The sequence below is a fragment of the Ambystoma mexicanum genome, chromosome 6p (genome assembly GCF_040938575.1).
Source record: "Ambystoma mexicanum isolate Mex_15411 chromosome 6p, UKY_AmexF1_1, whole genome shotgun sequence".
Taxonomy (NCBI): Eukaryota; Metazoa; Chordata; class Amphibia; order Caudata; family Ambystomatidae; genus Ambystoma; species Ambystoma mexicanum.
The window spans coordinates 16,799,619-16,825,990 of record NC_090935.1 but is presented as its reverse complement, the minus strand read 5'-3'; the positions used below and the strand labels follow the sequence as shown (position 1 = coordinate 16,825,990).

Genomic DNA, 26,372 nt, shown 5'->3' with positions numbered 1-26,372 from the left:
CTGCTTTGGTGCCATGACGCGGCATCTCCCGTCCTTTTATTAGCGGTGGATGTGTCTTGCCTTGGAGTACATCATTACTGCGCATGCTCTAAGGGTCCGTATCTCCCTTTTGCGCATGCTCGGCTGTGTGCATCTCACAATGCGCATCCTCCGTAGCTGAAAGTCTCTACTGCGCATGCTCTGCTGATGTAAGACTAGTCTGCACTGCGCATGTCTGTTTACCGGCCCCACGAGCGAAAGACGAGGCCGAGGATGTGCAGTTCCGGGACGGGAAGCGAGTAGAGCCCCCCCCCTCCACTCCCCATCACTGCTGGTAGGAGCCCCCCCCCGCGCCAATCCCTGCTGGCAAGAGTCATATCCTCCCACTTTATAGCAGATTCGCCCACCCCCACCTCCAATGACATGAGCTCGAGCCCTTATCAGGGACTTGTCGCCTTAAAGGGGCTCAACATTACACCCCCTCCCCCCCCTCACCAGTCCCAGTTGGTCAACACTTCCCCGTCCACGAATTCCAGCCGGTAAGAGTCCTCATTCCGCCGTGTTTCTAGCTCCTAGAGCAGCTGCAGGCCTTGAGCTCCAGGCGCTATTCCCAATGCCACGTGACCCCATTTTCTCCCTCCATAACCCTCCGACCCCCCCTCTCCTGGCCCCGACTTTCTAACCTCATAACTGTTGGGGGTCTCCATCTGCGCCCCCGATGCGGTCCCGCAAGCCCCACAACAGACAGCACACGGAGACACAGTGTTGTTCGTTCGGGCTTCCCGGTCGCTCTGACGCGGCCGGGAACGCCCCCTTTATTTAAACACCACGCGGCGGCGTGATGCGTCACGCCGCCGCGTTCGCCCGTCATCGGGCAACGCCACACTCCTCCTTTTCCGGGAGGATCAACAAACATTGAAAACTTTCAACTTTATTAACTCAAAAACCACACTTATGAAAACTTCACTGCACACCCAGACTATTAAGCCCCTTTAATGACAGCCACCCCCATTAGGATCCCCAGACTCAGGGGCCATCTGCCCAACAACATAGTCACTGAGGTAGGCGGGCTTCCCACGCCCAGATCGCTGGGGGTACCTCTGGCCTACCTCTGGCACTTGATGTCCTCCGGCTCCGTCACCTCGGATGGGAGACTCCGGCATCTCGTCCGGGAAGCTGTCATTGAACGACGTGTAGGGAGGATCAGGCTCAGGGGGGGTTTCAGTTCGCGAATCACCCAACTTCTTAAAGAAACTAACGTTCCGGGTGACGGCCGACCTGCCATCCGAGGCCGTGACCATAGAACCTTTCACCGCCACCACGTCCAGTGGGTCGGGTTCGTAGGGTAGTGAGAGTTTGCCCTGGGGACGTCTATTCCGGATTAAAACCTCATCCCCTGGTTCAAGACTCTGTGGTTGAAGGCCCCGTCGTAGATTTTCCTGCTCACTCCGAAGCCGTCTTTCACTCTCAACTCGATTATCATCGATGACCGCTGGTTCCCTGTCCCCCACTTCCGGCAGCAGTCCTCGGGGGCATCTCTGGAACAGCACCTCCGCCGGGGCCACTCCAGTGGCGGCATGGGGAGTGGTGCGGTACACACGGAGAAACTGGTACAGGGCCCGTTGTAAGGATTGGCCTTGTCCCTGAGCAATCCGGAATGTTTTGTTCAAGGTCCTCATGAGTCTCTCGCCATCCCCATTGGCCCGGGGCCACAGGGGGGACACCTTCCTGTGATGTACTCCACAGCTCTCCATCAGCTCAGAGAACCTCTCACTTTGAAACGGTGAACCATTGTCAGAACAGAGCGTGTGTGGAAACCCATGGGCCGCAAAGATTTTTTCAACAGCGATCACCACATGTTCGAATGCTACGGACTCCACGAACTCAACCTCTGGATATCTGGAGTATTCATCTATGATCACCAGGAAATGGGTCCCCACTGACGTCGAGCCAAAATCCGCATGGACGATCTCCCACGGCCTCGTGCCCCGGGGCATGGCCTGAATGGCGGGCTCCCGTTGGAGAGGGGATGCCGCTTGACACCACACACATGCTGCCACGAACTCGTCGACCTTTCTCTCGAGCTCGGGAAACCAAACCTTCAAGCGGAGCCGCGCCTTGGTCTTGGCAGCCCCTTGATGTCCATGGTGCGCGAGGCTGATTACCTCAAGGACTTTTGACTGTGGAACGACAATGCGGTCCCCCCGGAGCAGCAGCCCTGAGTTAGAGAAGGATAATTCTTCCTTGACCTTCCACAGCTGTTCCAGGGATGCTCTCGCTCCTGGCGTGCGCCCAGCCCCTGCCTCCAGAACGGACTTCCAGGACCCACTGTGCATTGCTTGTTTCAGGATTTGAAAACACTCATCTCCTGCGGCGGCGATTTCCAGTTCTTCTATGGACATCGCGTTTGGTGTTGCCGCCTCCACGACCATACATATATGACTGTCAGCTTCCTCTTCACAGGCCTCGCACTCCTCTCCCCCACTCGCTCCAGGATGGCGGGATAGATAGTCCGCCGCATTGTTGGCTCCTGGTCTGTAAACAAGGGTTACGGAGTATTCCAGTAGGGCAAGCATCCATCTCTCGATCCTTGCCGGGGGTTTAGATGAGGACCCTGCCAGTATTGGGATCAGTGGCTTGTGGTCTGTCACCACCGTCACCGGGCGCCCCAGCACGTAGAGCCGGAAGTGGCGGCAGCCCCACAACACCGCTAGAGCCTCCCGTTCAATTTGGGAGTATCTCTGTTCCGTGTCTGTGAGAGCCTTGCTGGCGTACGCCACAGGTTTAATGGTCCCAGTGCTGTCAATTTGGGTCAACACAGCGCCCAGCCCGAAAGGGCTCGCGTCGACCACAATTTCCGACTCCAGCGCTGGGTCGAAGAATGCCGTAGTGTCCTCCATGGTGAGGGCACCTTTGATGTCTTCGAAGGCAGCTTGTTCCAGTGGGCCCCAGTGCCACAGCGTGTCCTTCTTGGTGAGCGCCCGGAGGGGTTCCGATCTTGAGGCCAGACTCTGGATGAACCGCCCACAGTACGTGACCATACCTAGGAAGCTCCTCACCTCCGTGACGGACTCAGGTGCCTTCGCCGCCTTGATGTCTTGGACTTTCTTTGGGTCTGGCGACACCCCACCCTCCTTAAATATGAAACCAAAGAACTCGATAGACGAGCGCAGGAACTCACATTTCTCCCTGTGAAGGGTGAGGCCCAGCGACAGGAGGCGTTCCAGGGTTTTGCCCAGTCTCTGCATATGGTCCGCTTCGGTCCTGGCAAACACCAGAATATCATCGCTTATATTTAGGACGCCATCCAGATCTGCCAGTGCGCCCCTGATGATATTCTGGAATACCTCGGCGGCCGACGACACCCCAAAGCTCAGCCGCTTGTACCGGTACAATCCCCTATGAGTGGTGAAGGTCGTAATGTACCGGGACTCAGGGTGGAGTACGACTTGATGATAGCCCGCTCGAAGGTCCAGTTTGGAGAACACGCGAGCCCCTTGGACCTCCGCAATAATGTCATCGATAGTCGGTGTGAGGTGCCGCTCCCTCCGGATGGCTTTATTGGGGAGCCTCATGTCGACGCAAATGCGTACCGAGTCAGGTTGCTTGGGTTTTCTGGCAACCACGATCGGGGACACCCAAGGTGTCGGGCCCTCCACTTTCTCGATGATGTCGAGTTGTACCAAATTGTCTAACTCTTTGTCCACAAGTTCTCTGAGGTGGAAGGGCACTCTGCGGTGTTTCAGCGCCACCGGTTGCACAGACTCATCAATATGCAATCGGATCGGTTCTCCAGCCATCTTGCCGATCCCCTTGAAGAGTTTAGCATAGCGGTCTAGGAGGTCGCTGATGTCCTCTCGGTGCACGGCGTATGCAAATTTTACGATCCCCAACGCCTCCGCGGCCGCACAACTGAGCAGGGTGTTGCTGCTGATTGGTGTTACGTAGAATCGAGCCTTGATGTGCGACCCATCATGTTCCACTTTCGCTATAAATGCCCCGTCCAGTGGTATAGGATCTTGACCACCGAACGCAAATATGCGGGCCCTCGGCGTTACCAACACCGGGGTGGGCCTGAGAGAGTCATAATGTTCCCTGGCCATCACATTGACCGAGGCACCTGTGTCCACCAGGACTGGGACCTGGGCGTTGTTGATCCCTACAATACACCGTGGCTGCCTTCTGCTCTTTCCTTTGAGTATCCCCACACTCGAGATGATAAATATATTTTCCTCGTCCTCTTCATCAGCCACCTCCGCCTGAGGATCACCTTCACCCTGTTCCACCTGGGCTACGCTGGGCTGCTGGTATTGGCGAGGGGCCCATATCCTCGCCTGACCTCTCGGCACCATCACGGGCAGGGCGGCCCGGCACACCCTCGAGAAATGATCTGCCAGTCCACACCTCCCACAGACCTTTCCGGCCGCCGGGCACTCCGCGGTATGAGGGAGGTCGTAGCCACACTTTTGGCATGACTCACCGGCTCTCCCTGCCCTGTCTCGGGGCCCTCCGCCTGGACGCCTCACTCCTCGGCCACCTCGCCACACGACACACACCTCCTCCGACCTCACTGATCGAGATCCAGATTCCATCTTGACAGCCCTGGCTTCCGCCACCTCGTGGCACCGGCCTAGCTCCAGTATGCGCGGTAGCGTGATGCCGGGCTCCCGGAGGATTTGTCTCCTGAGTTTCCCGGACGAACATGCTTGAATGAGCATGGTGCGCATCATGTCGTCCGCATCACCCCATGCACATCCCAGAGAGAGACGGCGTAGGCGACCGTAGAAAGTGTCCAGCGTCTCTTCCTCCTTCTGTTTGGCCGAGAGCATGATAAACCTCTCATAGTCCGCGTTGGCGAGGGGGATAAAGTGATTCAGGAGTGCCGCCTTGGCCGCATCATACGTGGTATTGGCAGGCGTCAGGGACTCAAAAATGTCTTGGACTGCCGACCCAGCCGAGTACAGCATAGTGGCGATTCGACTGTCGTCGTCCGTTACGTGTGCCGCTCTGAAGTACATGTCAAGACGACTCACCCATCTCCTCCATCGAGGCCCCATGCTTGAGGGTGGACCCGATGCATCAAACTCCGGGATGGGCTGCAGAGCTGCATGTGCGGTGGGCACTGGGAGTTGAGCCATGATGGGGGGTGCAGGTTGACCCAGCGGCAGACCTGGGGTTGCAGCAGCCGGCTGTAAGTTAGTCGGCGGGGCAGTCACCTGGCTACGATCCCGGGGCTGCGACGTTGATGAAGAGTCGCTGTCAGCACCATCAGATCCGTCCATGGATTTGAGCGCACAGGCACCCCCGGCCACAGCGTTGGGGGCCGCAACTCAGACCCACGACCCCACAGGGCTCGTGCAGCAGCTCCACTTTGGTCATCCAGGCATACCCCCAGCCACCATGGGGCAGTACCGGCAAGATTCAGCACTCCAGGTGTACCTGATGATGAAGGAGACGAAGAAAAGTACACAGCACACTGATGATGAAGGTGATGAAGAAAGTATCATGCAGCCACTGTGTCATGTCCCTTCCGACTCAGAAAGTTCCAAAAATTAAGCCTGGAGCATTGGATTGGCATCAGGCAAACCCAGTCATAGCAATCCTTCTCCGAGCTTCCACACGACGTATGAGTCCCAGAAAAACTCAAAAATCCATATCACAGGTATGGGCGTGCAGATTGAGCTGTCCGCTCCTGATGTGTCCAAAAATTGGGCTCATAAAGTGATTCCGCTCCAAACCGGAGCCTGAGAAAAATTTATGGCCTTCAAACAAAATGGCCGCCAGCCGCGTGTGCGTCCTCGCGACCCGGCCTTGATCGGAGCGAATCTTCGATCCGCTCCCACGAGAAAAATTGTGGCGAAATCATTCACCGCCGGGCCCGGGTCTCCTCTACACCTCGTCGCCACTGTTGGGGGTCTCCATCTGCGCCCCCGATGCGGTCCCGCAAGCCCCACAACAGACAGCACACGGAGACACGGTGTTGTTCGTTCGGGCTTCCCGGTCGCTCTGACGCGGCCGGGAACGCCCCCTTTATTTAAACACCACGCGGCGGCGTGATGCGTCACGCCGCCGCGTTCGCCCGTCATCGGGCAACGCCACAATAACCAGGGGTCTAAGTGTAAAACAAAAAAGGCAGTGGAACTTAGTTCCCTCACTAGTGTTAGCAAGACTGAGAAGGACAGAGTAAGAGCGTGTGTTTACATGACCACCACTTGTGTGTCATTGCCCCCCTTCCCCCCACACACAACATGCAGCTTAATGCAGCCCCCTCCCCTTCCAATCTCCCCACTACCAGCTGGTAAAGTGTCTCTTGCTGACGCATTCGTTCATATATGTCTACATCCCTTACTCTCCTTCCCCCCAGTTTACCACCCTCCAACCTCACTATCTGATCCCCCCCCCTCCCACCGCAGCGATCTTTAACTGTAGGGAGCACTATTCTCAGGTGGAAGGAGGCACTGGAACATCACCCTATAGCTAGCGAGGAGGCTAGAAACGCAAACCTGCTCAGACAATGTGGAAGACAGATTTCCAATTGCATTCCATTCTTTGAGCTAAACATGCAGCTAGTTGCTGTACAGGATTCAGGCTTCTGTCCCCTTAAAGATTACCAGAGGCCCAGAGAGGCTCAGTGGTTGTTGTCAAGGAGGGTTGGGAGGGGGACCCCCGATGTTGACCAGTTACCACACAGGTGATGTTTGTGACTGATCAGCTCTGCTTCTGTGCTGCATGGGGCTTAGGTCAGAAAGCCCAGAGACTCATGCGGGCCAGCAATGCCATAGGATACTCACCCGGAGACTTGCCAGCATTGCCCATGCCATGCAAGGGACACTCTGCTGGAGACTCATGCGTGCCAGCATGGGCCATGTCATTCAGAGGCGCTCACTCTGCCATATTTATTTTCTTTGTGCAGGACTGGGTGAGCTCCCCACCCCCCACACTAAGTGACGATATAGTGCAGTCGTGCTGCGTTACAGATGTTTCTGTATCCATGCAGAAATGCTGGTGGGCATTTCTGGGGCCTCAAGAATATTGAATACTTTTATCAGAGGGTTCAGTTGAGTGTTTCATTTGAGAGTCATCTTTCACTTCTATGTCCAGGTCTGCATATAGGGTTTATACATCTGAGACCAGGCACACTACTATGGGCCTCATTACGACTTTGGAGGTAGCCATGACGCTATTAGCGCCATGGCTGCCTCCAAAATCGTGTCCGGGTCCGGTCTGGTGGAGTGGGGATTTACCGGGACATTCTGCCCTAGGCGGACCTGGTAAGTCCTCATTCCAAATGCCGTTCCCCATTCCCATTTGAGCCCCCATAGGGCTCAATGGGAATGGGGAAGGTGCTAATTACGGGCCTGCCACTGCAGGCCCGTAATTAGCACCCTGGTCCCCTAATGGGACCCGTAAAGTACGTGTGGTCCGACCACACGTCCTTTACGGTTCCCGTTAGAGGACCTTGGAATTGGGCGCTAAGGGATTACCGGCACCGGTCTCCTTGCCGGTGCCCGGTATCCCTTACACTCAACTTGTAATGACCCCCTATGTCCAGGGGCCTCATTACGAGGTGGGCGCTAAGGGATTACCGGCACCGGTAATGGCACAGTGCCGGTAATCCCTTAGCGCCCTACTATGAGTTCCCTTGGCGGGTCCTCCCTTTACGCCTGGTCTTTCCAGGCTTTGAGGACGGGACCCGCAAAGGGACTCTAGAGCTAGTAACGGTACCGGAATTTGCTGTACCATTATTAGCGCCTTCCCCATTCCCATTGAGCCCTATGGGGGCTCAAATGGGAATGGGGAAGGGCCCTGGTGAATGGGAAATTACCGGTCCTGCCAACCTTGGAATGGACCGGTAATTGCTCCATACACCAGAGCGGAGTCGGAACGAGTTTGGAGGCAGCCATTGCGCAAATAGCGCCATGGCTACCTCCAACCTCGTAATGAGGCCCCAGGTCGGCATATAGGCTTTGTAAATCTGAGATCAGGCACACTACTATGTCCAGGTCTGCATATAGGCTTTGTACCTCTGAGACTACGCACACTACTACGTCCAATCTGTATATAGGCTTTGTACATCTGAGACTATGCCCACTACTACGTCCAGGTCTGCACATAGGCTTTGTACATCTGAGACTACGCCCACTACTAACCATAGCAACCTTGGCCCCTAGTGTACACAGTAAACTTCATGAGATCACGTCTGACAATATTTCAGCAAGGGTATTGAAGTTGTTTCTGTCTCCCAACAGGCACACATGACCCCATGGAAGGCCCCAACAGACCTTGCCCACCAGCTCCTGGAAGTGGCAAGAAGGCATCGGGACATTCAGCACGGGTCAGCGATGCAACATCCAGGAAGGCAATTGGGCATGAGGACACCTCCAGGACCCCTCAGTCCAAGGGTACTGCTGCAGCCACCTTTTGGGGCACAGGCACACCTGCCATGGCCCGGCCCCAACTCCGGCTATTACAGAGCCTGCATGAACCCCTCTCCCAATCAGCCACCTCCCACTACTGTTGCCACAGTGTCTGGGTTGCAAATCACCCACTCAACAGAAGACACAAGTGAGGCTGTCGAGCAGGCCACTGCACAGGATACAGCAACCCTACCTGCTGACGTAGCTGCACCTGTGGCAGCCAACATTGACGCCACCACTACTGCTGCCCCAGTGAGTCAGCGCCCCATGGACCCAGCTCCCCTGCCCAGCATCTTGCCACTTTACACCAGTCCCTCCTCCTAATCAGCAAGTCGTGCCCTGCGTTGGAGCCCACCAGGGAACACATAATGCCCTGCAGAGGATGACGAGGTAGATGGGGGACAGGCATCGACCTCAGAGGAAAGCCACCACCAAGAATCGCCAAGACCAGTACCCCAGCACACGCTCAATGCCATCTGGGAGAGGCTCTCTCAGATGGAACAGTGCCAGGACCACCAGGAATCTCCAAGGCCTCTACCCCAGCACACGCTCAATGCCATCTGGGAGAGGCTCTCTCAGATTGAGCGCCAGGACCACCAAGAATCTCAAAGGCCAGTACCCCAGCACACGCTAAATGCCATCTGGGAGAGGCTCTATCAGATTGAGCAGCACCAGGACCACCAGGAATCTCCAAGGCCAGTACCCCAGGCCATGGTCCATGCCATCTGGGAGAGGCTTTCGCAGATTGAGCAGCACCAGCGGAGAATGGAGATCTCACAGGTGATGTGGGATGTGGTGCAGGGTGCCTCCATGAGGGTGGCCACTGCCCTGGACCATCTGAGTCAGTGTGATGCTGATGGTACAGCAAGCACAACCTTCATGAGCCAAAGGGTGCGGGAGTTGGCCATGCATATGTCAGCCACGAATGAGAACCTCTCATGAGCCATAACCCTGCAGCACATCGAGGGTGGTGAACTGCCCAGTTCTGTCGGCCACCCCAACAGGGTGTTCTGGGGTGAGCACCCCATCAAGTCGCTGGCAGCAGTGCATCAGGCGTCCAAGCACCCCAACCCAAAAAGATGGCAAGAGTCCACTAAGGTGTGGGGAGCGTGATGGTGTACATGTACATATGACTGGCTGCAGTCCCACTGGCTGCAGTACACTAGGGTGTGGGGAGTGGGCTTGTGTACATGTACATATGACTGGCTGCAGTCCAATACGGCGTGGGGAGTGTGATGGTGTACATGTACATATGACTGGCTGCAGTCCAATACGGCGTGGGGAGTGTGATGGTGTACATGTACATATGACTGGCTGCAGTCCACCAGGGTGTGGGGAGGGGGTAGTGTTGGGGATGACGATGTGTACATATAGAATAAATTACTGAGTACCATCGATGGGCCTCATTATTTATTTATTTGCATTTGTAAAGCGCGCTTGCAGGCCATAAGGCATCGAGGCGCTGTTACAGAAAATGAAGGACTTATTATTTACAGACAGGTGACCGAAGGTCTCATAGTTGCACAGGAACAAGCACAGATGCAGGAACTGACATTTGCATATTCATAGTGGAGCGAGAGGCAATTTAAACAAAGAGCCTGGTTTTGATGGCTTTGCGAAAAGCTTGGTGTGACTCGATCAATCTTAAACGGGGTGGGAGCGCGTTCCAGTGCATGGCTGCCTGGGTGGGGAAGCTGGAGCCACCAGCGCGCACCTTACATGTCGTGGGCGTGACAATCGTATTGGCATAGCACACTCTTAATGGTCTTGTGGCAGTGTGCTTGGTGATTCTCTGTGTCAGGTATGGAGGGGCAAGTTCGTGAAGGCATTTGTAGGTGAGGGCGAGAGTTTTGAAGACAATTCTGTCTTTGACAGGGAGCCAGTGTGCCTGTCTTCTGATTTCAGAGATATGGGGCCTCATTACGACCCAGGCGCTAAGTGGTTAACAGCGCCGTAAAAGGCTGCAGCGCCGTTAACCACTTAGCGCCTAATTACAAGGTCCCTTTGCGGGACCCGACCTTACCAGCCGTTAAACTAGGGACCCGCAAAGGGACCTTGGTACTAAGTACGGTACCGCAATTTTTCGGTACCGTACTTAGCACCTTCCCCATTCCCATAGAGCCCTATGGGGTGAAAATGGGAATGGGGAAGGGCCATGGTTCAATGGGGAATTACCGCCCCGCCAACCTTGGAATGGGGTGGTAATTCCCCATTGAACCATGGCGGACCCGTTACAACACCGGCACCAACCATGGTGCTAATAGCGCCATGGTTTAGCGCCGGTGTTGTAATGAGGCCCACGGTCTATTCTTGCGGTACCTGTGGCTGCCCTCAGTGCGTTGTTTTGGACTAGCTGCAATTTAGCAATGTTTTTGTTGGAGGTCCCAATGAGAAGGGCATTGCAGTAGTCTAGCCTTGACCCGATAATTGCCCTAGCAATGGTGAGGCAGTTAAGGTGGGACAGGAAGGGCCTGGCAGCATTAAGGACTTTGGAGTAGTAGGCTGAGGATGCGGCGATGGCATTGACCTGTCTGTCCATGGACAAATCAGAGTCCAGGTAGACTCTGACTGTCTTAATGTGGTTGGAGACCTTGATGGGAATGTTGTCGATGGTGAAGGAGGCGTACTGATCTCTGAGGTTGCCCAGTGTGAAGGGTGATCCGATTAGAAGTAGTTCAGTTTCCTCACTGTTCAGGCAGAGCCAATTCTCTGCCATCCATGACTGGATGGTAGAGTAGATGGTGGTGAGGGTTATGGTATCTGTTAGGTAATCGCACGTGAGAGGGATAAGTACCTGCGTGTCATCCGCATAATTAGTATATGAGATGCCTAGGGAGTCGAGGATGCTGAGCAGGGGCCTCGTAAAGAGGTTGTATAGCGTGGGTGCAATACAGGATCCCTGAGGAACGCCACAGGTGATGAGGCTGGGAGTGGCGGAGGCTGAGTCGGAAAAGACTCTCATGGCCCTTTCTTGGAGAAAGGAGGCGATCCATTGACAAGCTTTGGTGGAGAAATTAGCTTGGGTGGCTAGATGGTGGCACAGAGTGTTGTGGTCCACCAGGTCAAAGGCAGCGGAAAGATCCAGGAGCAATAGGAGAGCAGGTTTGCCTGCGTCTCTAAGATCGTCCATTTGGTTCTTTAAGTCTAGGAGGGCCGTTTCGGTGCCGTGTCGTGGGCGGAAGCCAGATTGGCGCAGGCCTAGGAGACGGTTATCTTCCAGGAACTGCTGGACTTGCAGGTAGGCTGCTTTGTCCAAGATTATGAGCAGAAATGGTACAGTGGTGATGGGTCTGTAATTCTCAGGGACTGTTGGGTCGAGCGAAGGTTTTTTAAGGAGTAGGCGTACCCAGGCCTCTTTGAGTCCAGAAGGAACATGGCCTGACTGGAAAGAGGAGTTAATAAATGCTGTAAGGAAGGGGGCTAAGGTGGGTGCAGAGTCTGATGAGGCTAGCTGGGCAGGCATCGCCCTTACAATTGGATGGTTTGATGGACTTGAGCAGGGCGATGACCTCTGGCTCAGTGATATCTTTGAAGTCAAATAGTGGGGAGGCGGTGGTCTTGGTGGGTGGTTCAGCGTGCAAGTTCGCTATGAGGCTGGAAAAGGCTTTTTGCTGGCCACGAATTTTAGTTTGTAGAGTGTTAAGCTTCTCTAGCATGGCAGATTGAATACTATTACACCACTTGTCGTCTTTGATGACTGATGGGGGGGGGGGCAGATGGTTTTTCCAGTTCCCTAAAGATGGTGGATAGCTCCTTAGATCTGGACTTGGCGTCATGAATCCTGGCGATGAAGGAGGCAGCTTTGGCTAAGGTGATGTTAGTTTTGTAGGATTTCGAGATGGCTTTAATTTCTGTTTGGTGGCTTCGGAGGGGTTGGCTTTCCATGTGGAGAGGGCAATCCTCTTTTGTGCGCGTTGGTCAAGAAGTTCTTTGGAGAACCATGAGTTAGCGTGTTTGTCTTTTTTGGCTTTTTTAAGGGTCAGTGGAGCGATGGCATCCACGGCTGAGGTGATGACATCCTTGAAAGTGTTAGCTAGGGTTTCCGGGTTATTGGAAGACGGGGCCTGCAAGGCATGGTTGAGAAGGTAGGGTGCTAAGTTCTCAACTGTGAGTAGGCGTGAACTCCTTGCGTAGGTGGCTGGGCAAGGTGGTGGAGGTGAGAGGGGCGCTATGAGTTTGGTGGTGTGGCCACAAATGGTGGTAATGCAGTGGCAACTGAGTTACTGCTGCATTACCATACCACCAAACTACAGGTTTGGAGGCAAGGTGGAGGAAAAACCTCCAGCATAATGCTGGAAGTAATTCCTCCACTTTACAACCGAAAAAAGGCCCAGTGGATGGCATTACTGTCCAGGGGTAATATCGCCGAAATCCCCATGGAGTCCCATGAACTCTAATAAATGGGAACTAAGTGGGGAGTAAATGGGGACTAACACCACTGGACCAAGTGGTGGTAATGGCAAATCCATTTGGTGCTATCTCAGTGGATTTACCTCTGAGATACCACCAAACCTGTAATTAGGTCCAATGTATCCAGTGTTTAATTGAAGTAATGTGTGAATTCAGTGAACAGTTGCAGTACTGAGAGGTGCATATCTGCGGAATGAAAAATATCTGTCCATTTTGTCCTGGGGACAATGCGTCCTTCTCCCACGTCCCTATGTGTATTCTGAGGTGCCCTGTTATCACTTGCAACTTCTTCATCGTCTGAGCCGGGGGGATGGAGGGAGATTGGGGGAAAGAGAAGGAATATTCCTCATCTGGAGGCATTGGAATGTTCCGTCGTGTGCATATGTCGTGCAGCATTGCACATTTTATAACGATTTTCTCAACTATAACAGGGCATACATGAGTGCACCACCTATCCGGTGGAGGTACCTGACTCTTCCCTTAAGCAGTCGAAATGCACTCCATGCATGTTCTGGTAATCATCCTGTGTGCCTCGTTATAGCTGTCTCCTGCGGTGTAACAGGGTTCCTCACATTTCTCATCACCTGGGGTAACTGCAGAGAATCTGAGTCACCTACAACAAATTGAAAGGACAGTGTCGAACATGACCATTTATCTAGGTACATGTTAATAATCCTGTCATGCTGGTTACCTTTGTGTGCTCATCTGTGCTTCTGGATGATACACAGTACATCAATTGGTGTACGGGAGGGCATTGGCTTTGAATGGGCACTTGCAGTAATGCAGTGTGTCTGGCATCATGTGTTCATTGTTCATGTGTTTCGGTCTGTTTGGACATCACCCCTGAAGGTGACACTATGGGGCTAAGCCATTTACTGTCCTATAACCGTGCATTGGTAGGGAATGGCTTCTTCGATTTGTATTTTTGTATTTAGGTTTTATATAGCGCTTTAAACCAAAGCGCGGTACATGTGATTATAAACCATACAATACATGAAGATTAGAAAAACATAATGTCAATTTAACCTGAGTGAAGTAAATAAGATCTCGGAGAGTCACGGAAAACAGAATAGACAGAGATAGAGCGAAGAGAGAGTTAGAACATTCCAGTGCAAGGGAGCCAGCAGGGAGAAAGAGTGAAAACGCGACTGGACACAAGCAGGACTAGGGACAGCAAGAAGATATTGTGAACAGGAACGAAGCGAGCGAGAGGGAGTATAGAATGAAACCAGGGAAGAAAGGTAATCAGGGACCAAGGCAAAGAGAGATTTAAAGAAAAGGCACAAGTAATACAATTTGATGCAAGACAGGAATGAGAGCCAGCCGAGAGACGAAAGAGAAGGACATCCTTGGTCCATGGGTAACCCAGTTTGTCAATTGCTCTTTTGCAGAGGGTTGTGTTCCCCTTTTCTTGAAGGAGGGGTGGGTTGCCCCCCCTTTTTGGAAAAGTAGTTTGTCTTGGATAATTATCATCCAATCACGAACGTGCCATTCTTGCTAAACATTTTGGACAAGGTGGCACACCTACAATTCCAGAACTTCTTGGAGGGTAACGAGATTTTATTGACTTGCCAATCCGGTTTCCGGAATGGGCATGGGACAGAAACCGCAATGCTCAATCTGCAAACCAATCTATTATTGAACATGGACCAAGGACAATTATCTGTCCTCATGCTGATGGACCTATCCTCAGCATTCGACCTTGTTGATCAGGATCTACTCAAGGGCAGACTACAGTCTCTGGCCGGGTGTTCTACTAAAGCGGCCTGTTGGAGTTCTTCCTTTTTGGGGCCCCAGGAACTCTAGGGTGAACATAGGTGAAGTCTGTTCTGGTCCTTCACCAGTCACCTGTGGGGTGCCTCAGGGATCCTGCATTTCTCCAACATTGTTTAATGTCTATTTGATCCCGTTTCTGCTCTTGCTGATTAGCCTGGGTGTCCAGGTGGCTAATTACGCTGATGACACTCAGGTGATTGTCAAATTGTCAGGTTCATATTCTGAGGATGCAGCTACGTTGAATATCATCTATAAAGCCATCCACCTTTGGATGGCAGCTAACTCCCTGGCTCTAAATGCAAGCAAAACTGAGCTTTTACTTGTAGCTTCCTCCATGAGGCTGAGGTCTTTGCCAGTAGAGTATACACATGTTTTACTCCTGGGCACGCTGATTAGGTGGCCGAGAGGGGTAAAACCCTAGGGGTGGTTCTGGACCCCATACAGTCCATGTCATAACATGTGGCTCTCATACGTTCCTCCTGCGGGTTGATTACAAAGCTTCTGTGCAACATTTGCCCTTTTCTCTCTTCTGCAAACTTAGCTACCCTGGCCTCAGTCCTCATTAACACACGTTTGGACTATTGTAATAGTCTGCTCAGTGGTTGCACACATTCCATTATAGCTGCTTGGCTGGTCCCACAGAATGGTGCAGTGCGGACAGTCTCAGGTCTTGCTAGGCGATCCCATGTTACTGTGGCCAGACGGGGGCCTACATTGGCTGCCTGTAAAACTTAGAATCAGGCTTAAAGTGTTGACGCTCACACACAAATGTGTGATGAACACGGCACCCCAGTATCTCACAACGCGCCTTCAACTTCAGGTTTCATATCGCCCTCTCAGGCCTCAATACTGCATGAGACTGGTTAAACCCAGATTTAGTTTGGTGAAGGCAGGTGGGCGTAGTTTCAGTGTGCAAGGTCCTGATTTGTGGAACATGTTGCCTCCAAACTTGAGAGCTGTCGAGACAACAGTTAAGTTTAAAAAAGAGCTAAAGATGCTCCTCATTAACCTACCTCCCGATTAGGCATCGTCCGTCTGAAGTTTTGGAGCTGGTGCTTGTCGACTCATAGTTTCATCCCGGTATTCCCTTTCGCACTGCTCCGAATGCTATTTTTTCCAGTTGTCTGTCTTGTGGTCTCATGTGCGCGCACGCTCTGAGGCCCATGGGCACGTGAAGCGATGGTATAAGAACCTTTAATAAAAAAATAAATAAGAAGAGACGGAGCCACAGGGGGTTAGAAGACAGAGTAGGCCAATAGAAGCTTTAAAGACAGATTTAAGAAGAGCTAGACTAGTAAGAGGGAGACCCAAAAGGGCTGAGGAACAGTGGAAAAAACGAGAAAAAGTTTGCAAAGAAATCAGGAGTTTGGTGACTTCAAAAATCAAGAATGAGTGGCTCTTTCAGATATTGTATAGGTGAAAACAGTGAGCTTGTGAAGAAATGTGATGTTAAAACGAGAAATCAGAGTCAAAGGGCCTCATCACGAGTCTGGCGGTAACCCTTAAATGCGGCGGTAGCACTATTACCGCTGCATTTAAGGGTCCGCCAGATCATGGCTTTGGCGGATTTCCCCCCAGATTTGCTGATTTTGAGCGCTACTACCGCCGGCGGGAAATCCGCTGGCGGTAATAGCGCAAATGTTCCCCATTGGGCCCAATGGAGAATGAGGAATTCCCGAATGGGCCCAATGGGGAATGGGCACTAACAGTTCTGCCAAAACCCTGATCCACGAGCTAAAAGCGCCGGTGCTATTACCGGCCAACTCATGATGAGGCCCAAAATAAAGTCTATGGGCCTCATTACACGGATGGCGGTAAGGATTTACCGGTAGCGGTAAAATACCGCCTTACTACGAGGTCCCTTTGCGGGTTGGGGGATTTAACGCCTGCTTTTTGCAGGTGTTAAAAACCAACTCGCAAAGGGACCCAGGGAGCTAATTACGGTGAGAAACTTCATGAGTGCACTGAATGTGGGAAAGGGTTTGCTAAGAAGGGTAATCTTACTGTCCACCAGAGAACACATACAGGTGAGAAGCTGCACATGTGCACTGAATGTGGGAAAGGGTTTTCTCAGATGAGAGCTCTTACTGTCCACCAGAGAACACATACAGTTGAGAAACCTCACGTGTGCACTGAATGTGGGAAAGTGTTTTCTCAGATGAGCGCTCTTACTATCCACCAGAGAACACATACAGGTGAGAAACCTCACATGTGCACTGAATGTGGGAAAGGATTTTCACAGAAGGGTAATCTTACTCTCCACCATAAAACACATACAGGTGAGAAACCTCATGTGTGCACTGAATGTGGGAAAGTGTTTTCTCGGAAGGGTAATCTTACTCTCCACCGGAGAACACATACAGGTGAGAATCTGCACGTGTGCACTGAATGTGGGAAAGGGTTTTGTCAGGTGAGAGCTCTTACTATCCACCAGAGAAGACATACAGATGAGAAACCTCATGTGTGCACTGAATGTGGGAAAGGGTTTTCTCAGAAGGGTACGCTTACTCGCCACCACAGAACACATACAGGCGAGAAACCTCACATGTGCACTGAATGTTGGAAAGGGTTTACAACAAAGAGAGAGCTTACTATCCACCAGAGGACACATACAGATGAGAAACCTCATGTGTGTACTGAATGTGGGAAAGCGTTTGCTCAGAAGGGACAGCTTACTCGCCACCAGAGAACACATACTGGGGAGAAACCTCATGAGTGCTCTGAATGTGGGAAAGGGTTTGCTACACAGGGAGAGCTTATTCGCCACCAGAGAACACATACAGGGAAGAAACCTCATGAGTGCATTGAATTTGGTAGAGGGTTTGCTACAATGGGACATCTTATTGGCCAGCAGAGAACACATACAGGGAGGAAACCTCATGAGTGCATTCAATATGGGAAAGGGTTTGTTCGGAAGAGACGCCCTGTAGACCACAAGAGAACCTAGAGGTCAGAAACTGTCAGAAGTCAGAATGTCCAAGAATGGAATGCCTCTCCTGCAACACCCTTTTAGCTGAATGCTACAGTGTTTTCCCTTTTACAGCACATTCTACAATGCTACAGGGTACCCACTAGTGACCATCACTATTGCCTGCCTGAATTGGGACTGTTAAGGTTGCTAGTGGATACCCCCCATATGCCGATCCCAGGCCAGGGTACTATTGCAAAAGGGAGGATGCATGCCGCATTTTAAAGCACCACCTTTTAAGATATTGGTTTGCTGTGCAGAGCATGGGAATATATCAAGTATTGCATTAAACGATATGGCAATCTTCACTGAGTGGTGGGGCAATGTAACTCATGCAAATTTCTAAATAATGGTATATTCCTGCCTAAAATGAAAGGATTTTAGACATAACCCATACGTTAAGGGGTTTACAGCGCCGTAAACGGCGCCGACCCTTAACGCCTGATTACAAGGTCCCTTAGCGCCATGGTGAGTATAACGCCTGCTTTTTGCAGGTGTTAAAATCCATGGCGCTAAGGGACCTTGGAGATAATTACGGCACCGTAATTTACGGTGGCGTAATTATCTCCTTCCCCACTCCCATTATGCCCTATGGGGCAAAAATGGGAATGGGGAAGGGTAAATGGGAAATGGGGATTTACCGCCCCACTCACCTTGGAATGGGGTGGTAAATCCGCCAACCACCATGGTGTAAACGTAGTTTACGCCATGGCGGTAAAGGTACGACCCAGGCGGTAACTTACCGCCTGGGTCGTAATGAGGCCCAATGACATTGTAGCCGTTCACTCTGAATTTCAAGAATGTATAGTGGACAAAACAAATCCCTCCAACCAGGACGAAGTCTATCATAATTCCCAGATACAAGAATGATAATCGTGAAAATTTCAAAGATTATCGGCCTATTGCCCTTCTAGCACCCGGGGCAAGATGTTTGCCCGCCTTCTACTAAGAGATTTCAATCATTGGGTGAAATTAAAAGCATTATCAGATGGATTTCAGACATGATTTATGCCTGGACTGGGAACCTCAGTGGATCTATTAGTCCTCTCGCTTATCAAACAACGCAGCAGATGGGCCAGCCTATTTATGTGGCCTTTATCGATTTTAAAACTGCATTTAATTCTGTTCTGCTTGATCTGCTGTTTGATAAAATGGAAGAAGCAGCATGTCAGGGGCATATTCTAGCCTTGATCTCATAATTTTATCCGGGCACTTCGATTCTAATTCGACTGTGATCCAGCCCATTTCTATGCATCGGGGACTTAAGCGAGGCTGTATTTTGGCCTCAGCTTTACTTACTTTCTTCATAGCCGACATAGGGAAAAATCTGAAAAATCTAATCCCAGATGCCCCAAAACCGGCACATGCATCGTCCCATGGCTCTCACATGCAGACGATTTGGTGCTTATGTCAAAAATGTGTTATCTGCTCTAGAAGCCAATGCAGAGAAAAATCAGCTGACTATGAATTTGAAGAAGACCATCCTACTCATGTTGCCCCCTAAACCATCTGCGACTAAGCGCTCTTTCAAGTGGCACTACTGTATACAGTGTTGTGCAAAATGTTGCACTTATTGTCGTATGAGAATTATTGTATGTTATATTCATATTGTATCATATTGTTCATATTGTATGAATTGAAATGACAAAGTTTTATTGAAAGATTGATTTTTTTAAATGGACAAAAATGTTTACTAAATGAAATGTATTCTGGATAAGCTGTTGAATTCAAGCCATAACCAAGTTCATTAAATGAATGAAATGGTGATCATCAGAGTATTGAGCTTTTGCCACCATGTCATTGGGCCTCATTACGAGTCTTGCGCGCACGGAATGAAGGGGGCCGGTATGGGACCGGCCCCCTTCATTCCGTCAGGGCTGATTATGAGGTTCCCTTTGCGGGACCCGGATCGGACGCCTGGTAAAACCAGGCGCCCTTTCCGAGTCCCGCGAGGGGAAGAGAGAGGTAACAACGGGACACTCATAATGTGCCCGTTGTTACCTCCAACCCCATTCCCATTGAGCCTTATGGGGGATCAAATGGGAATGGGGAATGGTTCCTGCAAGGAGGACTTACCGGGTCCTCCCATGTCGGAATGACCCGGTAAGTCCCCATTGCAGGAACCCGGTAAAGGAGGCCGGTTTGGAAGCACCATGGCTACCTCCAAACTCGTAATGAGGCCCATTATGTTTTAAAAATACATTGTTAGTACCCATTTGTATGTTAAATCTTTCTTTTTTCTGGCTTCACTTTTGTGTAAACTGCTTCCTGGAACATAGGCAATTTGTTTTATTTGGTGGCGTGCCTGTCTCCATTTCAGTTCTATATTCGAATAAACATGATTTTAAACTATCTGTTGGTCGTGTTTGTATTCCTCACACTTTCTTTCAGGTTGCACGATTCTGACCACAACATGAGTTATGGTACATGCACAAGATCCTATTTTATTTAACTAATTACGACAGTGTATGTTTCATACAACATATCCATCAATAATTGGACGATAATGCTGGCTGCTGTGGGTTGCGATGGCCGGCACAGCATGTGGTGTCCAGCGTTTTCTCCATGCGTGGCTGTTGAAAGCTGGCTATGTGGGGGGAAGGAAATCTGAAAAAATTATCTGAAGGAAAAATGTGTGCTTTGAGAATAGAGGCAGAGGATGCTTTGACACGTCGCAGGTGTCGGCACCGCACACCCCCACCTCTACAAACACAGCACTCCTTATAGAAATGCCCGAGCGTGTAATAGGTGAAGGGACTGTGAAAGAAAAGAACACATTGTGGAACACACCGCAGCAGGGCCCAGAGGCTAATTCTGGCAGATTCCCTGCTAACTGATTGGCAGACAGGATGCAGAAAGCTGCTAATGTATATATCAAATTAAACTTAAGCAGCCCTACTCGTGTCCACACTGTCCAAGAACCCATCTAGATAGAAAGCGTGACCAAATAGAAGCTCCAGAGCAGATAGGCAAAATTACAAATCGCGTTGCATTTTAAGGTTTCAAATAGTACAAGTGAACTTGATATTAAAACAATGGGCGTCATTATGGGGTTTGGCAGTAACCCGCAGGTGCCGCTGGTGGGTTGCCATCAACCCTGTAACACCGCATCCGGCGCCTGACCTCCCACTGCCCCGGGACATTACAAGTCCAGGCAGAGTGGGAGGCCAGGCGGCGGGTCTGGTAAATCCCCATTCCCTTGGAGTCCCATGGGGGCATGGGAGCACCGGCACCGTTAGCAACAGTGCTTATGCTCCTGTGACAAGTGTGCCCATCGCAGTCGATGGGCCCGGCAGGGTCAGACCTGTCGGCGCAACGACCTTGGCAGGCAAACCTGTAGTTTGCAGGTCCGGAAACAAGGGTGGCGGTGAGCTTACCCTTATGAGTCCCAATGTCTTATTCCTAAATATCCTAGACCCTAATAATTGAAATTTCATGATGTATTTAATTTTGTCAGGATAGCACAGCGAGCTAAACACTCACCCCTGATAGCTGTGTGCAACCTGCTGTGGCAGCTACGAATTCCAGCAAGGACAACTCATACTTCTGAGGTCGATAAATTACTACTTTGTGGGCTAATAATATCAACTGTTCTTTTAGTGCTCTGAGACCTATGGGTGTGTATCGCTATATAAGAAATAGATATTATTAGTCTGTTGAACATTTACAATGTTCTCTTGATTCACATAAAGAGCCGGCAGGGAAAGAAGGTGTGCTTGGTTGTAGCACCATGGTGCTATAGGTGCCTTTTCATATATAGTCCGATGTGTCAGGACCGGAATACGCCCGTGCATCCTATCAGTCCGTTATTGCACAGTATGTGAAACAAGACGATTAGCATAATATCAGCGCAGGGAGAACTATCTATAAGGAGCCAGTATTCCTTTTATTTTAATCGTATCAAGTTAGTGACCAGAACAAACAGTGATGGGATTTGCATTTTGATGGTCAGACATCCTATACTAGTTATGACTCTCCTCAATCTGACCAATTCATAACGCTAGCCAATGGATTCTGTAACTTTGACAAGCGGCTGTTTAGTAGTGTATACCCATCCACCAATCACTCGACAAAGATATTTGAGGCGTGGTGGTATTGGCTGAATGCAATGTTTTGAGTGACTCGATCCCACCACTTCCCTTTCATCTGATGCAAGTTCATTCATCCACATATTCCTCCGATTGTAATCCCCATCCCCCCATTTTGAACTTGATGTTGTAACATTTTTTTAAAAACTATTTATGGATTGCTCTAAAAAGAGTATGTTCTTTGAAGATGTCTCTGATGTATAAGGGATGACCATGGGGTGGCTGGGTGCCACCACCTGCTCCCGGAGGCAGGGATTGTGGATGTTCTGTCAAGATGTCTCTGGTGTATGAGGGATGGCCATGGGTGGCCGGATACCACCACCTGCTCCCTGAGACAGGGATTGTGGATGTTCTGTGAAGATGTCCCTGGTGTATGAGGGATGACCATGGGATGGCCAGGTGCCGACACCTGCTCCATGAGACAGGGATTGTGGATGTTCTGTCAAGATGTCTCTGGTGTATAAGGGATGACCATGGGGTGGCTGGGTGCCACCACCTGCTGCATGTGGCAGGGATTGTGGATGTTCTGTGAAGATGTCCCTGGTGTATGAGGGATGACCATGGGGTGGCCGGATACCACCACCTGCTCCCTGAGGCAGGGATTGTGGATGTTCGGTGAAGATGTCCCTGGTGTATGAGGGATGACCATGGGGTGGCTGGGTGCCGACACCTGCTCCATGAGACAAGGATTGTGGATGTTCTCTGAAGATGTCTCTGGTGTATAAGGGATGACCATGTGGTGGCCGGATGCCACCACCTGCTCCCTGATGCAGGGATTGTGGATGTTTCTGTGAAGATGTCCATGGTGTATGAGGGATGACCATGGGGTGGCCGGGTGCCGACACCTGCTCCATGAGATGGGGATTGTGGATGTTCTGTGAAGATGTCTCTGGTGTATAAGGGATGACCCTCGGGTGGCCGGGTACCACCACCTGCTCCCTGAGGCAGGGATTGTGGATGTTCTGTCAAGATGTCTCTGGTGTATAAGGGATGACCATGGGGTGGCTGGGTGCCACCACCTGCTGCATGTGGCAGGGATTGTGGATGTTCTGTGAAGATGTCCCTGGTGTATGAGGGATGACCATGGGGTGGCCGGATACCACCACCTGCTCCCTGAGGCAGGGATTGTGGATGTTCGGTGAAGATGTCCCTGGTGTATGAGGGATGACCATGGGGTGGCTGGGTGCCGACACCTGCTCCATGAGACAAGGATTGTGGATGTTCTCTGAAGATGTCCCTGGTGTATGAGGGATGACCATGGGGTGGCCGGATACCACCACCTGCTCCCTGAGGCAGGGATTGTGGATGTTCGGTGAAGATGTCCATGGTGTATGAGGGATGACCATGGGGTGGCCGGGTGCCGACACCTGCTCCATGAGATGGGGATTGTGGATGTTCTGTGAAGATGTCTCTGGTGTAAAAGAAAGACCATGGGGTGGCTGAATGCACCACCTGCTCCATGAGGCAGGGCTGGTGGGTGTTGTGTGAAGAATCCCCACCCCCAGAAACTCTGGAAAAAGCAGCAAGGACTTGTAACATAATTTCCAGGGTGTCTTTAACAGATCGTGACACAAACAGTGCACATTGCGCCATTCATATGGAAGCCTGCAGGTCCTTGAGCGTAGGCCTTGTGTGTACAAGACCTTACACACACAGTTAAACATTACTTTGGTCTGCATTAAGTGGTGCTTGGTCTTGTGGTTGAAACACCCAGGAGAGCAGAATGCTGGACAGACCCTCTCGCTGCAAAACATGGAGCTTGCACTTTCCTGCCCATGTGCAAGAAGTATTTGTTATTACATTTTGGCCAGGATTTCTATAAGCATGGGCCGCGCAGCAAGATAGACCTGCCGTCAGGAACTGAATAAATTCAACCAACCAATTATGCAACAAAATCCATTCATAACATGAGCATCCTGTAAAACAAGCCCAGCATCAGCTGATAAAAGGCTTGCATATAAAACCCAGACCTCTAGAACGGGTAGTTGTCTGAGTTTGGTGAAGGGGTGCGAGAGGAGGCGGTTGGATAGAGGAAAGGATGGAGGAGCAGGAGACGATAAGTGCAGAGAGGCAAAAAGCTGTGGAGGAAGTGATGAAAATGGGAGCAGAGAAGATGAGGGAAAGAAAATCTGCAGAGCATGTGTAAAAGGAAGGATGAGGATGTGAGAAGTTCAGGTGAGGGTGTGGGGAAGAGGGGAGCAAGGAGGAGGTGGTAGTAATAACGCAGTGATGTAAAGAGAAGGAGGAAGTGGTAAGCGCAGCAGGTGGTGGGGAGAAGCAAGGAGGATGGTAGTGTAATGAGAATAAGGTTGTAATATGTTCAGTGGATGGGTTTTGAGGAGATGAACATGGGTAATTGCTAAGTTGGATTTCTAAACTCTGACCTGGTGGGCAGACTTTTAGGAGGCCACTCTGGGTTTAGTGAAACAGGGGAACCTTCTGGACAGGCCAGACCGATCTAGGTAGCTTGGCAGGCAGTCAATACTAAATCTGATGAAGGGTGAGAGTGATCGGAAGCCCACAATGAGCACACACAGCAACGAACTACAAATTACTCTCTATGTAAGTGTATATGAAAAATATCTATACATTTATTGTCGGCCGGACCAATAGATGCAAGTAAACCTTACTTATCAAACAGCTCCCACATAAACGCCTTATAATATATAACCTACATACAGTAAGTTTCCTAATGCAACACAGTAGTAAAACACAGCCACAACCTTGGCACAGTCCGGACCAAACTTTGCCAGTTTAGCCAAGGTGACTATTGGGTTTGAATCCTGCAGTTTCGTGGCGATCCGGCTCTCAGCAGCTGCAGGATAGAACGATAGTCCATGACGGGACAGTTGCCTTTCCTCAGCTTCCAAAGGAGGTATGCAGAAAATTCCAGTGCAGCAGTCTTCAGAGCACAGGAGAGCAGAAGAGCAAGGCACCTACAGTGACTGTCACCAACAGGTAGTTATGTAGGAATCACAGATGCAGGAGTGTTACATACTCTCCTAATTTGGGACCCAATGGAGGTAGACAAGCAAAATTTGAAGGACCTCCCAGCGGGTGCCACCATTAATGTGTGAGGAAGAGAAAGGCGACAGTAGAGCGAGAATATGGAGAGTCCATAGGTCGGGAGAAGGAACGAGAAAGAAGATGTCGGTGAGAGTCTCTCTGGCGGAAGCACTGTCTTAGGTGTCAGCAATAGGAAGGCTTGGGTTGGAGCCCACTGTGTCCTTCTTAAGTGTCTTCCTGCCAGACCTATTGAGAGGTGAGGGATAGGAGATAGAGTAGCAGTTAGAGAAGATAGGAGAGATAGAAAGTGCAATAGTGAGGAGGCACAGAGCGTGGTACACTTAACCAGGCTGAACAACTGAGGCACGGGGAAGGAGTTGGCAAAGGAGGGAGCGCGGTGCCCAGGACTGGGAAAAATCTGAATCTATAGAAGGCCCCGGATAGTGTAGAGTGGGTAGAAGCAAAAGATAGTCCTTGGTCACCAAAGATTCTCAGCGTAAGTCTCAGCATACTTAATTAAACAACTATCTAATTCGAGAGCAGCCAGCCTGAATGGCCTCACAAATAAAATCTTTGAAATCTAAAGTGGAGGTCGGGTCTAGGACTACTGGCCCTATTTGAAAACATTATAGTGAGGTAAAGTTTTCCATCCGGCTGGAACACAGCAATTATCATACCCATCTACAAACGGGGCGATTGGACGAAACCTGCGAATTATCGCCCGATCGCCCTCTTAGATGCTGACAGCAAATTGTTTGCTGTGGTTGTATTAAGAGAATTGGAAGCCTGGGCTGAGTCTAAGGCCATACTTTGTAAGACTCCAATAGGCTTTCAAAAGGGTATGGCAACCTCACTAAATGGGCTAATAAGACATTTACTGCAGGATAAGACCTGGCTGCCTGGCAATCCCTCTCTGTATGTAGCAGCGGTAGACCTATCTAAAGCTTTTGATATGGTTCATAGTGGCCGTCTATGGAATGCATTAAAGAACTGGGGTATTACCCCAGGCCTCTTGGCAATCATCAGAGCCTTTCATGAGAAATCTCAATTCCCGGTCCACCCGGATGGATAGGGACAGTTAACTAATGCCCTCAGTTCAAACAGGGGTGTGAGACAGGGGTGCATGCTTGCCCCCTGCCTTTTCAACATCTACTTGGCAGGCCTGAGTATGTCCCTGAGGAATAAGGAATTGGTGAGCCCTAATGTCGGCCTCTGCAAAATACAGGTTTTAATGTATGGAGATGATATTCTGCTGTTGGATTTTACCCCAGGGGCCTCCAAGAATTGCTTCTGGGGCTGGAAGCTTATGAAGCAGAGAACGATCTACTCATTAATTCTTTGAAATCAAGTATCATTCAGTTCAGTGGTGCCACAAGGAAGATAGGTCCAACAAAGTGGGTACTCGGAGGTGAGACGCTCAGGCAGGCAAAGGAAATTAAATAGCTGGGATTTAATTTGAACTCACACTGCATTAAGACGGGGTGGAAGAAGGGCTGTTGAGGAAAACCGATCAATTAACATGCCATATGAAGAGGTTAAAAGAGAGCTATTGTAGGTTCTCATTAATACCCCTCACCAACTATTACGTGGGGAAGTTATTACAGTAATACTCTATGGCATGGATATCGAAATACAAGCTTGGAGCCTAAATTGGTCAAGGCTAGAGGGTAAGCTGTGGAAGAAAGTGCTACACCTGCCTTCATCGCTACCAATGGTTTCTCACCCATA

The 26,372-nt window shown here is 50.7% G+C and overlaps 2 protein-coding genes across 2 annotated transcripts in view; both read left to right on the top strand.

The window, feature by feature from the left end:
• The first annotated feature begins 212 nt into the window (after nt 1–212).
• Nucleotides 213–26,372, top strand: part of LOC138511137 (zinc finger protein 615-like) — an 89,464-nt gene continuing 63,304 nt past the window's right edge. The window contains exon 1 of the mRNA XM_069626625.1: nt 213–313. The gene's annotated coding sequence lies outside the window, so the exon portion shown is untranslated. The remainder of the gene's footprint in view (nt 314–26,372) is intronic.
• LOC138510636 (zinc finger protein 615-like) lies at nt 8,892–19,685 on the top strand. Its single transcript, XM_069626428.1, has 2 exons — nt 8,892–9,255; nt 16,505–19,685. The coding sequence occupies exons 1-2, from the start codon at nt 8,892–8,894 to the stop codon at nt 17,527–17,529; spliced, it is 1,389 nt and encodes a 462-aa protein (XP_069482529.1). The 3' UTR covers nt 17,530–19,685.

Bases quoted from the DNA above. Each gene is read 5' to 3' on its own strand.
- LOC138510636 (XM_069626428.1), top strand. From the start codon at position 8,892: ATGGAACAGTGCCAGGACCACCAGGAATCTCCAAGGCCTCTACCCCAG. The intron at 9,256-16,504 runs GTACAGCAAGCA...CAACTCGCAAAG, and splicing joins GAGTCAGTGTGATGCTGATG to GGACCCAGGGAGCTAATTAC.